The sequence below is a fragment of the Neophocaena asiaeorientalis genome, unplaced genomic scaffold (genome assembly GCF_003031525.2).
Source record: "Neophocaena asiaeorientalis asiaeorientalis breed wild unplaced genomic scaffold, Neophocaena_asiaeorientalis_V1.1 scaffold40, whole genome shotgun sequence".
In the NCBI taxonomy this organism is placed as follows: Eukaryota; Metazoa; Chordata; class Mammalia; order Artiodactyla; family Phocoenidae; genus Neophocaena; species Neophocaena asiaeorientalis.
In genome coordinates, this window is record NW_020185335.1 from 15,861,136 (window position 1) to 15,874,898 (window position 13,763).

Consider the following 13,763-nt stretch of genomic DNA (forward strand, 5'->3'; position numbering starts at 1 on the left):
CCGTGACAGCGAGATTCAAGCAGAAGAACAGAGACATAGCTGTGGTCCAGAGTGAGAATCCACACCTCCACACCGGGACTGGAGGGAGGCAGGGAATCTGGCTGGAGACTAGGAACTGAGGGTACCACCCACTGCCCTGGGGACTGGAAAGCCTTCAGTTTAAAAAACAGAAAGCAAAAAGAAGAAAAGAAAAAACAGAAACCAATGCAAATAAAAAGAAAGAACAAATTCAAGGAAACGGAGAAATTCACAGAAAAGAAACTGTCAGTCATCACTTTTATTAGTATCTTCAGAGAGGTAAGACAAAACACTGCAGCTGTGAAACAAGAATGGACTGCTGGGGGCTTCCCTGGTGGCGCAGTGGTTAAGAATCTGCCTGCCAATGCAGTGGACATGGGTTCGAGCCCTGGTCTGGGAAGATCCCACGTGCCGTGGAGCAACTAAGCCCATGCACCACAACTACTGAGCCTGCGCTCTAGAGCCCACAAGCCACAACTGCTGAGCCCAACTGCCATAACTACTGCAGCCCGCATGCCTAGAGCCCATGCTCTGCAACAAGAGAAGCCACCACAGTGAGAAGCCCGCACACCACAACGAAGAGTAGCCCCCGCTCGCCAGCAGAGAAAGCCTGCGTGCAACAACAAAGACCCAACACAGCCTAAATAGATAAATTAATTAAATTAAAATTTTAAAGGAAGAATGGACTGCTGTACAAAGGAATATCTGATGGCAGAAATGAAACACTCAGTAAAAGAACTTGCAGATAAACTTGAAGAAATCTCTCAGAAAGGAGAGGAAAAAACAAAACAAAACAGATACGCAAAATAGGACAAAAGAGAAAAAAATCAGAAGACAATACAGGAGATCTAATACCTAAAACATAGCAGTTCTAAGAAGAAAAAGGACATAAAGAGGACACATCTGCAGTGAAATAAACCAAGTAGAAATAATCAGCCTCTGGGATTTGCTTCAAAATAATCCAGAATGCTGGGTGGGTAAGTGAGTTTGAAGGCTATAGATGAAACAAGATTGCCCATTTATTGATAACAAATCTGGGTGATAGATTCTATTCTGCTTTTCTGTCTTAAATTTTTCATAAAAAAAAGGTTTTAAGTATCCAAGAAAATCCCTTAGTACTGAAGGATATGAATTTCCAGAGTAAAAGGCCCACCATGTGCCCAGCCCAGAAATAAAATTAGACCCACAATGAAATACACTGCTATAAAATTTCAGAACACAGGGAACAAAGAAAAGGCACTACAGGCCTCCAGAAAGAAAAACACAGATTCCCATGCAAAGAGTCAGAAACTGTAAGTTTCTAACATCTCAGTCGCAACAATGGAAGCTAGAAGTCAAAGGAGTAACTCTTAACAATTTGAGGGAAAATAATTTCCAACTTAGATTTCTATACCCAAACTACCTATCAAATGTGAGGGCTAAATAAGGTGTCGAAAAATCTACCTCACACCCATCCTTTTGTAAGAAGCTTCAATAGGATGTTTTCCACCAAGACAAAGGAGTAAACCAAGAAAGAGGATGATCTCGGGCACAGAAAGGGGAAGCCAGCACAAGCCAGAGCAAAGGACGTCAGTCCCCAGGTGATGCTGAAGGAAGATACAAGGGTGACAGCAGTCTTAGAGGCATAACAAGCTAGTGGGTCAGAGTGAAGCAGGTCAGAAGGCTCTAGAAGAGATTTCCCAAAGATACAACCGTTGGGATACTTGATGATTCTGAACAAGAGAACATTTAGAAAACTGGCAGAGTTTCCAGTGAATCATGATATATACAAGGAAAACTAAGATAAAACAAAGATAATTATAAACTCCAGAGAAAACAGACAGTAACGATTCCTAATGATCAACTCTGAATACTGTTTAGATAGCCTTAAAAAACAGGGTTTTTTGTGTTTTTTTTTTTTTTTTTGCGGTATGCAGGCCTCTCACTGTTGTGGCCCCTCCCGCCGCGGAGCACAGGCCCTGGACGCGCGGGCTCAGCGGCCATGGCTCATGGGCCCGGCCGCTCCGCGGCATGTGGGATCCTCCCGGACCGGGGCACGATCCCATGTCCCCTGCATCGGCAGGCGGACTCTCAACCACTGCGCCACCAGGGAAGCCCTAAAAAGCAATTTTTCAAAACCAACACAGGAAGGGCAGCTATGTGTATTGGTAAAGGAAAGAAAACTAAAACAGAAAAATTAATACCAAAATAATAATGTTATATGGAGATTCGGGGCGAAATATCAAAAAATCAGTTGAGTTGAAAATGCTTGTTTCCAGAAAGAAAGTGAAGTAGCAGGGATGGGTGAGGAGTGGCTATTTCTCTCTCTCTTTTTTTAAAAAATAAATTTTTAAATTTTATCTTATTTTTGGCTGCACTGGGTCTTTGTTGCTGCGCACGGGCCTTCTCTAGTTGTGGCGAGTGGGGGCTACTCTTCGTTGTGGTGAGCAGGCTTCTCATTGCAGTGGCTTCTCTTGTTGGGAGCACAGGCTCTAGGTGCTCAGGCTCAGTAGTTGTGGCACACAGGCTTCAGTAGTTGTGGCTCGTGGGCTCTAGAGCGCAGGCTCAGTAGTTGTGGCGCACGGGCTTAGTTGCTCCGCGGCATGTGGGATCGTCCCAGATCAGGGCTAGAACCCGTGTCTCCTGCACTGGCAGGCAGATTCTTAACCACTGTGCCACCAGGGAAGCCCCTGGCTATTTCTCTTAATAAACTTCATAGAAGTATCTGACTCTTTAATCTAACTTTAAAAAAAAAATTTATTCAAGTATAGTTGAATTACGATGTGTGTTAATTTCTGCTGTACAGCAAAGTGACCCAGTAATACATATATATATATTCTTTTTCATATGCTTTTCCAATATGGTTTATCACAGGATACTGAATATAGTTCCCTGTGCTATAAGTGGGACCTTGTTGTTTATCAATTCCATATATAATGGTTTGCATCTGCTAATCCCAAACCCCCACTCCATTCCTCCCCGTCCACACCCCTGCACTCCCCAGCAACAAGTCTGTTCTCTATGTCTGTGAGTCTGTCACTGTTTCATTTGTGTCATAGTTTAGATTCCACACATAAGTGACGTCATATGGTGTTTGTCTTTCTCTGTCTGACTTACTTCGCTTAGTGTGATTATCTCCAGGTCCATCCATGTTGCTGCCAGGACTCTTTAATCTATATCTATATTTAACTCTGACCAAACTCTTTTTTAAAGATTAGAAATAAATATGTCAAAAAATTAGGGACTTCCCTGGTGGCGCAGTACTTGGGAATCCACCTACCAATGCACAGGACATGTGATCCCACATGCCGTAGATCAACTAAGCCCGTGAGCCACAACTACTGAGCCCATGTACCAAAACTACAGAAGCCCGCGCGCCTAGAGCCCATGCTCCTCAACAAGAGAAGCCACCGCAATAAGAAGCCCACGCACTGCAACGAAGAGTAGCCCCTGCTCTCCACAACTACAGATAGCCTGCGTGCAGCAACAAAGATCCAACGCAGCCAATAAAAAAAAAAATTAAGAAGGTATACCATACAAATACCAAAAAAAAAAAAGCTGGTTTTAATAGCAGACAAAACAGAAATTAAGGTAAAAAGCCTAACAGAGACATTACATAATAACAAAGGGAAAAACACCCAGCAAGAGAAGCCTGTATTTTAACAATTACAAACTTTCTTGCAACAAGACAAATCTGACAGAATTATAAGGAGAAACTGACAAAATCACAACCACCTCCACAATAAACTGATAAACCAAAGACACAGAAAACTATTCAGGATACAGAAAACTTGAGAATAAGCACAATTTAACAGACAGACCCTACAGTCCCAAACTGAAGGACATGTGTTGTTTTCAAGGATGCGTGGAATGTCTGCAAATTCCAAGCAAATTCTGAAAGGAAGTCTTGACAAGTAGAAAAAACTCCATATAAAGTGAATCATATTCTTTGTGAAACATGCAATTAACACTGGAATTCAACAATAAAAACTCATGGGCAAACACCTAAATGTTTAAAATTTTTTTAAATTTACTTAAAACTAACTTACAAATTATGAGAAAATGATAGCACAATGGTTGAGTATTTACTTAGAACTGACCGACAGTGTAAGAACTACACATTGAAACTTTTGGAAGGCAGCTAAAGTGATATCTGGAGGTAAAATTTATTAAAATATGCCTGTTTTAAAACACAAGGAAAGTTATAAAACAATAAATTAAACCACCACTTTAAGAAGTTATAAAAAGAACAACATAGTAAAACCAAAGAAAACAAAAGGTAAATAATAAAGTTAAAATCTAAAAACAAATAGAAGATATTTTTTAAAACAGCAGGGAGGGGCTTCCCTGGTGGCACAGCGGTTGAGAATCCGCCTGCCAATGCAGGGGACATGGGTTCGAGCCCTGGTCCGGGAGGATCCCACATGCCGCAGAGCAGCTAAACCCATGCACCACAACTAATGAGCCTGCGCTCTAGAGCCCGCAAGCCACAACTACTGAGCCCGTATGCCACAACTACTGAAGCCCGCGCACCTAGAGCCCACGCTCCACAACAGGAGAAGCCACTGCAATGAGAAGCCTGCGCACCGCAACGAAGAGTAGCCCCTGCTCGCCGCAACCAGAGAAAAACCCATGTGCAGCAACGAAGACCCAACGCAGCCAAAAATAAATCAATTTATTAAAAAAAAACACAAAAGAGCAGGGAGGGGGCTTCTCTGGTGGCGCAGTGGTTAAGAATCCGCCTGCCAATGCAGGAGACGTGGGTTCGAGCCCTGGTCTGGGAGGATCTCACATGCCACAGAGCAGCTAAACCCATTCACCACAACTAATGAGCCTGAAGTCTAGAGCCTGCGAGCCACAACTACTGAGCCCACGTGCCACAACTACTGCAGCCCGCGTGCCTAGAGCCCGTGCTCCGCAGCAGGAGAGGCCACCTCAATGAGAAGCCCCAACTCGCCACAACTAGAGAAAAGCCCATGCACGGCAGCAAAGACCCAATGCAGCCAAAGATAAAAATAATAAAATAAATTTATTAAAAAAACCCAAAACAGCAGGAAGGACACAATATTAAAAGCTGGTTATGTGATAAAATTAATAAAACAGACAAGTCTTTAGGTAATGAATGAGTCATAACAAAAGGAAAAATTAACACTAGCATGAAAAAAATTTTAAGGTATGAAAAGTACAGATGAGGTAGACAAATTTTTTAAATCACAATAGAATATCATGAAAAATGATACATCGATAGATTTGCAAACTTAGATGAAACGGACAATTTTCTAGAAATATATATAAAAGCTAACTCGAGAATAAAAAACCTGACTAAACCAATAACCATTCAAGAAACTGAGTCTGCAGCCAAAGTTTTGCCTCCACAAAAGACACCAGGAACAGATGATTTTGCAGCCAGATTTTACCCAACCTTAAGGGACACATGATCCCTGTGTGACAAACTATTTCAGGGGACAGGAAAGAGGGAAGGCTACCTGGTTCGTTCCATGAGGAACCAAATGCCTTAATGACAAAGCAGCCAAGGGGAGTGTAACAGAATGAGACACAGATGCCTGAACCCTAAATAAAGTATCAGTAAACCAAATTCAGCCGTTCATAAAACAAAAAACTGTTACCAATTAGGGGGTACTCCAGGAACGCAAAGACAGTGGAAAAACCTATCAATGTAATTATCACATAGCCGATGACAGGAGAACAGCACAATCATCTTAAGGGTTGCCAAAAAAAAAAAAGCACGAATTCCTGCTAAAAGTCCTTCGCGAATTCACAGAGGGCACTCTTTTAATATGGTAAGGAGGATATATATATATATAGATAGATAGATAGATAGATGGAAACACTCTAGAAGCAGTCCTGTTTCAGCCAGGGACAAGACGCGAGGCCAGCTCTCACTCCTACGAGTGCTCATTATACTAAAATCCTACCCGATACAGAGTGACAAACACCGAGAGGCATAATAATCAGACATGATCTTGTGGACAGCGTGACTGCATAGAAAATCTCACCACCCACCGGGAGTAAGTTCAACAGTTAACGGAGACAAGGGCACCTACACCTCAGCAACAGCTGAGGAAGAAGCCAGAAAAGAACATGCAGTTCACAACAAAAGCTAGGTACCGAGTAGCAAGGCTGACAACCATTTACAAGAGTTTTATAAAGAAAAAACACAAAACACTAGTAAAAGACTTGAATAAACAAAGATGTACTGTGTTCCTGGAAGGAACAACTCAGTACCATAATAAATCCAAATACCCTCAAGTTAACCTATAGAATCAATGAACTTGCACGCAAAATTTTCAAGCTTTCACGGAGATACAGCCAAGGGTGTTCACTGAAGCACCGCTAGCAGAACATAAACGTGAAGTAACCCAAGGGTCCAACTCCAGGGTGGTGAGTGCATCTATTTATTCCGCAGGCATGTGGCCTGCACCCAGGGGGGTGCGACGTGGCAGTCTGCAGACACAACAGAATTCCACACAGCATTAAACAAACCAGAGCACACGACCAGCGGGGGGAGTGAAAATGCAAGTCACAGAACAACACACACTGCTATCAAATCCACTTTGAAAACACACAAGAGCACACTGTGTGGCGTGTTTGTGTGTGGACATGATTTACAGCTATAAACATATAAAACAAAAGGATAAAAAATAGAGGAAAAATTTATGCACCAACTTCAGGATAATGACTTTCTTGGGGGGAAAGGGGAGGGGATCGGAGACCTGGGGTAAGATGTATCTGGACTATTTCAAGAAAAAAAAGGAAAGATAGCAAAAATATTAATGCGAATGGGGCATAGGGGTGTTTTTTTTTACTGGTCTCTTTACTTTTGGAATATCTTATGCCAAAAATAAATAGAAGTAAGGATCCCAGAGAATGGCCTAATCATAAGATGAAAAAGCTTATTTTTACTTTCTAGGACCTTTATCTTTTCAATCTTCTCACAGGACCCATTACTTCCCATAAGACACTGGAAAACAGGGTTTATCGTTTTCTGTTTCTACCACCTCTCTGCTCCTGGAGGTCCTCAGTGTGAGCCGGGGGATGGGACCCCCGTTCTACACGTGGTCTCCACTCTCCCCAAATCATCACAGTGGAAGGCTTTCACCTCTCCCTTTTCCTTCTTTCCTTAAATTCTCCTCCTTTCCCAATGATTATGTAGCAAAAACACTATTTTCTTTAATTCCCAGCCTAATCATCCTAAAAGTTCATCGAAAAATGCTAAGTTGTGATATTCAGAATCAAAGAAATTTTCTTTTTAACATTTTAACCGACTAATTTTGAGCCAACTTTTTATAAGTAAAGCATACATGTGACAAAACACATTTCTCTACAGAAGAGCCACAGCTCCTTGCGCTGTTAGCCCCCAGACGAGCCGCGCTGCCATGCATACCTCCTCAGGGACTCTATGAGAGCGGCCCGGGAATCAGGGACCCTCGGGAGCTGAGAGGGAAGACAGGACTTGGGTGAGACGCCGACAGGGACCCCGCTCTCTGCCGACCCAGCCCCACGTTCACGGCGACGTGTACTGACCACTCGCGGTGTGAGCAGGGCGGGGAGAAAGTGGGACAGGTAGTAGGACCTCCGGAATATGCTGCAACAGAAAAGGCCAGGCTCAGGGGTGCCCCACCTCGACCAGAGGACCCTCAGTGAGGGCAATGACCGTCCAGGGCCGTCCCTGCAGGCCAGAGCGTGGGCCACGTGGTGTCACGTTTCAAGGCTATGACATTATATCACGTTTTCAAGTTTTCTTTCCCACTGTTTTGGGACATTTCACACAAAGGGAACTCTGCTGGTGACCACCTGCACCCTGAGAGTCCGGAGGATTCCAGATGCACGGCCCTGGAGCCTGGGTTCGTCCGCGGCCACGAGGTCGACCGTGGGAGCTGGAAGCTGTGAGCGTTTCTCAGAGGCAAAGCCTTAAGAAAGCTACCCCACAGCTATCCCGTACTGGTAGCAACCAGAATTCAACGTGTTTTGGCATCACACCAAATTCAACAAAATTTTGCTATTCAACTCCCTGTGCTGGCTTCACACGGTCACCGTTGAAGCATGAACAAGAAAAGTCATCGTGGCCACAGGGAGGGCCTGTCTGGTCCCTCTGAACAGTCTGTGCTGCGGGGCACCTGGGCTTTCCGCAAGGGAGCTCATGTCACAGCAGGGGCTCGGCAGCACCTGCCCACCAGCCCTTCCGGCAGCGTAACCCCACCTGGCCTCCAGGACGGCGGCAGGAATCTTCCCCGTGTGTTCAAACACCATGATGGCTTTCTCAACATCCTGGGCCGCTTGGCAGCGGGGCTGGCTCCAAGTGGGGAGGATGGAAAAAAACAGAAGATTTGAAAGCAAAGGCAGGAGCACAGTGGGGCCACGGTTCTGTGGTCGGGCGAGAGGCATGACAGAGCAAGCGGACATGCAGACAAACGCCCTGATACCAGCAAAACCACAAGGAGGGATCAGCTTGCTGCCCTGGCCCCAGAGAGCTCAGCACCTCTGGGGAGCCACAGCCACCCCCAGGTTCCATCTGTCTGTGCACTCCACCCCGCTCCCTACTGCCCTTCTGGGAGAGACAAGGATCCCAATGCAAGATTTTCAGGTGGGAAGGTGCCAAGACCTAATTTTTGAGATTTAAAAAAATTATGAAATGGCAACTTGTGAACAGCGATAAACCTTAAATAGAAAACTTAAAGTATTCGCCTAACAGTCCAACAGCCAGGGCTCTCCAGAGACTCGCAACTTTGAAGAGTGTCTTAGGAAAGCACACACACACCGCATATGGCCATCCGACATTCGGTCTACATAAATATAGTTCACACTTTTTTCTGTAATTCCTAGAAGAACATGACACCGCCCTTCCCCAACTGTTTTACAGACCACTTTGTCCGTGAAACCACGGGAAGGGGGACCTCCTGGAAGAAGCATCCCTGTAAAAGGTGACCCTCGCTGCTGCTCTGAAGAGTGTGGATACGAACGGACAAGCCCTGGAGCATAGCTCACCCCGGCTGCCGCACACGGACTGGGGCCCAGACAGAAAAGGCTCGGACACGCAGAGACGCTCAGCGACAAGCCCGGGACATTACCTCCGTGACGTCCCCAGCTGAAGACAAATCCTCATAGAGCCCCATGTTTTCTACAGAAACCTGCAAAGACATGGGCGCATGTGAGCACCCAGATAGGCACTGGCCTCCGTGGAGACAGAGGAGGGGCAGGCAGCAGGGGAGGCTGGGACTCGCCTTGAGGTCGGCCAGGCGCGTCCTGGCCAGCGCCACGTAGTCGGTGAGGAGGGTGCGGTACTTGCTGGGAACCAGTGGCGGGTGGAGGATGTGCACCTGCGGGCAGAGGGCGGAGCAGGTCCATCAGCCCGTCAGCTGTCCTGACTTTCTGGGGGAGACACTCGGACTGACGGGAACAAAGTTGAAGAATTAGCCAAAGACCCCAGGGCCACAGCTGGAGGTGGGACAGACGGAGTCCTGGGTGAGGGTCTCGGCACGGGGCCGGGAGGGGCGGCAGGGACTGAGACGCACGGGGAGACCAGACTCCAGGCTGCGTGAGTTACGTCACGCGTATTCTTTGAAATGAAATACGCATTTCTTAATTCAAGAAAGAAGGTGAGATTCACCTTCCAAGTGCCCTACCCCTCAAAGCGGATGCTGGTTACGGTCATCTGATTACAGAAGAAAGCTCCCTGCAAGGCACCTTCTAATCATGAGACTAATGCACGTGGTGACAAAGAACGTAAACTGGAGCGTGAAGTCTTCCACTCCCGGAAGGAACGTCCACAGCCACTAGGGGCAGATGCTTCCAGGTATATAAAAGTATATCATTTTTAAAAACCAACCATGGGACCCAGGGCACTCGCTGGCTTCGGTGTCCGTGGTAGGGGCCCCTTTCCATGCAGGCACCAGGCCCCGTTTGCTCACTCACCAGCTTCTAGGACCATATGCGGCCGGTTTCTGGGCATTTACTATAAGAAACATGCCTCCCCAGAAGTGCACCAACACCCCAGGATGGCGTCTGCATTCTGTGACTGTCACTTGTGGGGCTTCCCTGAGCCGAACGTGCTGCCGGCCTCTCACCTGCAGGTACCGCGGGGCCTCGAAGGGCACGAGGTCAGACAGGAACTTGAAGAGGAAGACCAGCGCCTTCTTGCTGGAGCCGTGGAAGCCCCTTGCGCTCCCGAAGGCGGCCTGTGGGGAGAATGGGCATGAGGTGGGGGCGACGGGAGGACCTGCCGTGTGGTGGCCGTGGCTACATCCCGGCCTCAAAAACAGCAGAAAAAGGGAAGCAAAGCCATTTCAGTTCATTTGTTTTTAGGACGGCATGGCTGTGGCCTAGCTAAACAGATGGACTGAAAATTTATTTTAAAAATTACAAATATATTGCTGCAGAAAATGGTAAATATGGTGCCTTTCTATGAACATTAGAGACAGGATTTGTTAACCACCCTGCGAGAGTCCCTCCTCACAGGTGAATTCATTCCACTCCAGCTCCAAGCCCGTGTGAGCGGATGAGATCCCTGCAGGGGTGGGCCCTCGGGCAAAGTGCCCAGGCCACAGCGGGACAGTGGACTCTTACAGAACCCAGGGCACCCAGGGGTGCCTGGGGGTGCCCAGGGCAGGGAGGTTCTGACGAGGTGTCGGCCCTGAGTATGTCCCCGTGAGCCTGCAGAGACCAGCACTCGCCTCACGACAGCCACAAGAGGCCCACCTGCAACACCGCGAGGCCCACGGAAGCTCCTCGTCCAAAGCATACCCTGTGGCTCTTCTTAACAATCGTGCCGTCAGACGACAGGCACAGAGTCATCGGAACGAGCACACAAGGCCAACAGCACTGGACCTACACTCGGAGCACCGAGTGGACCCTGGTAAGTCCCTCAGTGTCAGGACTGTGGACGCAGCCACCGAGTCCACGTGCGTCCAGCAGGAGCCCCTGGCCCGCTGTGTGGAGCTGGGGGAAGCACGGGGCCAGGAGGGAGCTTCATTCCGTGAAAGAAAGAACCACGCCCACAATCTCTACGGCACACCAGGCACAGAGCCCAGTGGATGCAGAGAGAGGCGGGCTCTCCAAAGAGGCCACAGCTACACCACCCAAAGCTTCTGCAAAGAACAGGGCTCGTAAACCCAAATCCACACACGCCCAACCGTCAAAGCTGATGTCCCAAAGATGCCCCCCAGGCTCGGCCAGGTTCAGCAGCCTGGGAAGAGGGGCAAACAGGCGCAGGTGGAGGGAAACAGGGAAGAGAGGAGGGCGCTCCCCGACAGACGTGAAACCAATCACAGCGCAGCACACTGTGCAAAAAAAGGCAGCTGTGTTCGCTTTCACCCTTTCCTGCTGGATTTCACTCATTTTCTCGAGAGAGACGGCAGGAGGCTCAATGAGGCAGATGGGAATCTGAGCAGCCTCGGCAGAGCCGACCCCAGCGGGAGCGCAGGCGGCTCACCTGGAACCAGGCGGCATAGGACGGGAAGGCAGCTGGGCCCTCCAGCGCGGCCTGCCGTGCAACCAGGAACGCCAAGACCATGCTGTCCAGGTCACAGCTCTCGAATGCATGAGCCAGCAAACGCGACACCCAACCTAGGTGAGAACAGTGGCACGGCTGTGGACGGGGACTGGGGCGGGGGTGCGGGGGCAGGCAGGACAGTCTGCTCACCCAACACCGACCCCCAGGCCCTGGGTGGCGGCCCACACGCAGCCGAGCAGCGGGTACACGGGCAGGCCGACAGCAGAGGGCGGTCCAGAGGGCACCGGCTGGGTAGGCAGGAAGGGCTTCCATCCTCACTGAGCCAGACACAGCGATTCCGCTCGCAGGCTCGCGCCAACGCCGGTCCACGGATCACACGCACACGCACGCACGGAACACAATGGGGCTCCCATCCCCACGCACCATTAACGAGCTGCTGTGCGTCTGGCAAGCAGATCACCAGCGTGGACACGCAGGACAGCACGTGCTGCCAGTTCACCTCCTGTGTCTCCAGAACCTCTTGCAAGTGGCCCACCAGCTCCTCTGGGCTCAGGATCACGAAGAGCTGAAACCGAAGCGTCAAAGCTGGACCCCCACTCCCTCCCACTCCGCATCGGACCCAGCCTAGACTCGAGACGCCTGCCCTCCTGACCCCCACGGCCAGCAGTGGCTGCAGGGAGTCCTCATCTGAGGACAAGGTGCTTTGCCCAAGTGAAAAGTTCAGTCTCTGGACCCGGACGGCGGTCCAGCCGTGGGCGGCCGTGGCTGTGGCATCTCCTGGGACCCACAGAGCCCGTGCGGCAGGTCTTGGGCCCCACCCTGTGCACTTACCCTACGGTACAGGCCACTGAGCAGAGGCGGGGTCCTCGCAAAGCTCCACTCTCTCTGCATCTGAACAGCGTCGGAAACTTCATTCAGGAGGGAATACACGTAATGCCACATCAGTAATCATCAAAAAGTTCAGTATCAACAAAGTACCTTGTTTTAATTTGCACTTTTCCAAATGTATGTGAACTTCACCATTTCCCCATTTTCCAGCCATTTTTTTACGTCATGAACTGTCTGTCTTTGGTAATCCTTGATCATATCTGCTATAAATATCCTCCAACCCATCAGTTACACTTTAATTTTGCTGCTTTTAAACTTTCACTAAGAATAAGCAGTCAGTGAGGACGTGTTGAAAGGACACAGTTGGAAAGCATTCATCAGCCAGGCCGGGGCTTCCGTGCGCCCCTGGACACAGCACCACAGAGAAGGCACCATGAGGAGCCTCGCGGACCGCCCAGCCCTCACGGGACAGTGCGTCAGGCAGAAGATGACTCGGGTGGCGGACACCCTTCAGAAAGCCATGCACCCACACAGAAAATGCTGACGTGAGCCGCAGAAACAGAACCTTGGAATTCACAGTACGAGCACTGTTTTAAAAACCTATCTAGAAAGACAGGAAGGGCTTCATATTAAAGATATTCTACTTTGGCAATAATGGATGACGCTTCTTTAATTCTAAATTTTCTTTACGGGAAACTGTTGCTTTCAAACGAGAAGATATTTAATGACAAACGGACTGTCCTCCCAGCATTAACATCCGTGGCCCGAGCTTCTGTCAAGGGAGGCACCCAGGGCACCAGGACCCACCTTTCAGCACAGGCTTGTGGGTGAGGATCTGGGTCAGAGTGTGACAGAAGAACCTCTTTGGAGACTCGGTTGAAATCACACTTCCGTACATGTGTCCGCTGAACACTCCGAACCTGCAGACGCAGCAGAGGGTCTCAGGGGAGCAGACCCCTGCAGGCTTCCGCCACTCAACAGTGTCAGCACCCGACAGCGGCACCTCACGCACGAGGAGCGGCTCGCTGGCAGAGCAGCCAGGGACCTGCAGGCCCCCGACTCCAGACCCCCAGCTCAGGCTCACAGGCTGGCCCTGCCCACGCTTCCCCAGCCAGGCCTGCAGCCAGGCGGCCGTGCCGCAGATGGAAATGGAATCCAGGGGAGCGTCGCTTCAACAGGACAGAATCAAAGGCAATGGAGTCGCTGTCACATGGACAAGCTAGAAGGTCAGAGTGAGGTCACAGGAGGCTGGGCCTCGCAGGAGGTGACGGAGGCCACGGTGACGACAGCCAGTGGCTGGACCCAGGCCCAGCACAGTCGCAAAGCCTCAGTCTCCCCATCTGTGAAATGGGAACCAGAGGTGGCAGGGCCATGGTTCCCACTGAGCACCTGATCCTGCCCCGGCACGTGGAGGCTCTCAACCCCACCCGGAGCCAAGGACGTCCTTCTCCCGACAGGAGAAGCAAGA

The 13,763-nt window shown here is 49.3% G+C and overlaps 1 protein-coding gene across 1 annotated transcript in view; it reads right to left on the minus strand.

Annotated features, from left to right (window-relative positions):
• The window catches only part of FANCA (FA complementation group A), a 50,827-nt gene that overhangs the window by 22,004 nt on the left and 15,060 nt on the right, over nt 1-13,763 (minus strand). The window contains 9 exon segments of the mRNA XM_024735626.1: nt 7,403-7,603; nt 8,219-8,307; nt 9,087-9,146; nt 9,240-9,335; nt 10,083-10,193; nt 11,447-11,580; nt 11,891-12,032; nt 12,299-12,375; nt 13,103-13,215. Of these exon segments, the coding sequence (XP_024591394.1) occupies nt 7,403-7,603; nt 8,219-8,307; nt 9,087-9,146; nt 9,240-9,335; nt 10,083-10,193; nt 11,447-11,580; nt 11,891-12,032; nt 12,299-12,375; nt 13,103-13,215 (1,023 nt within the window).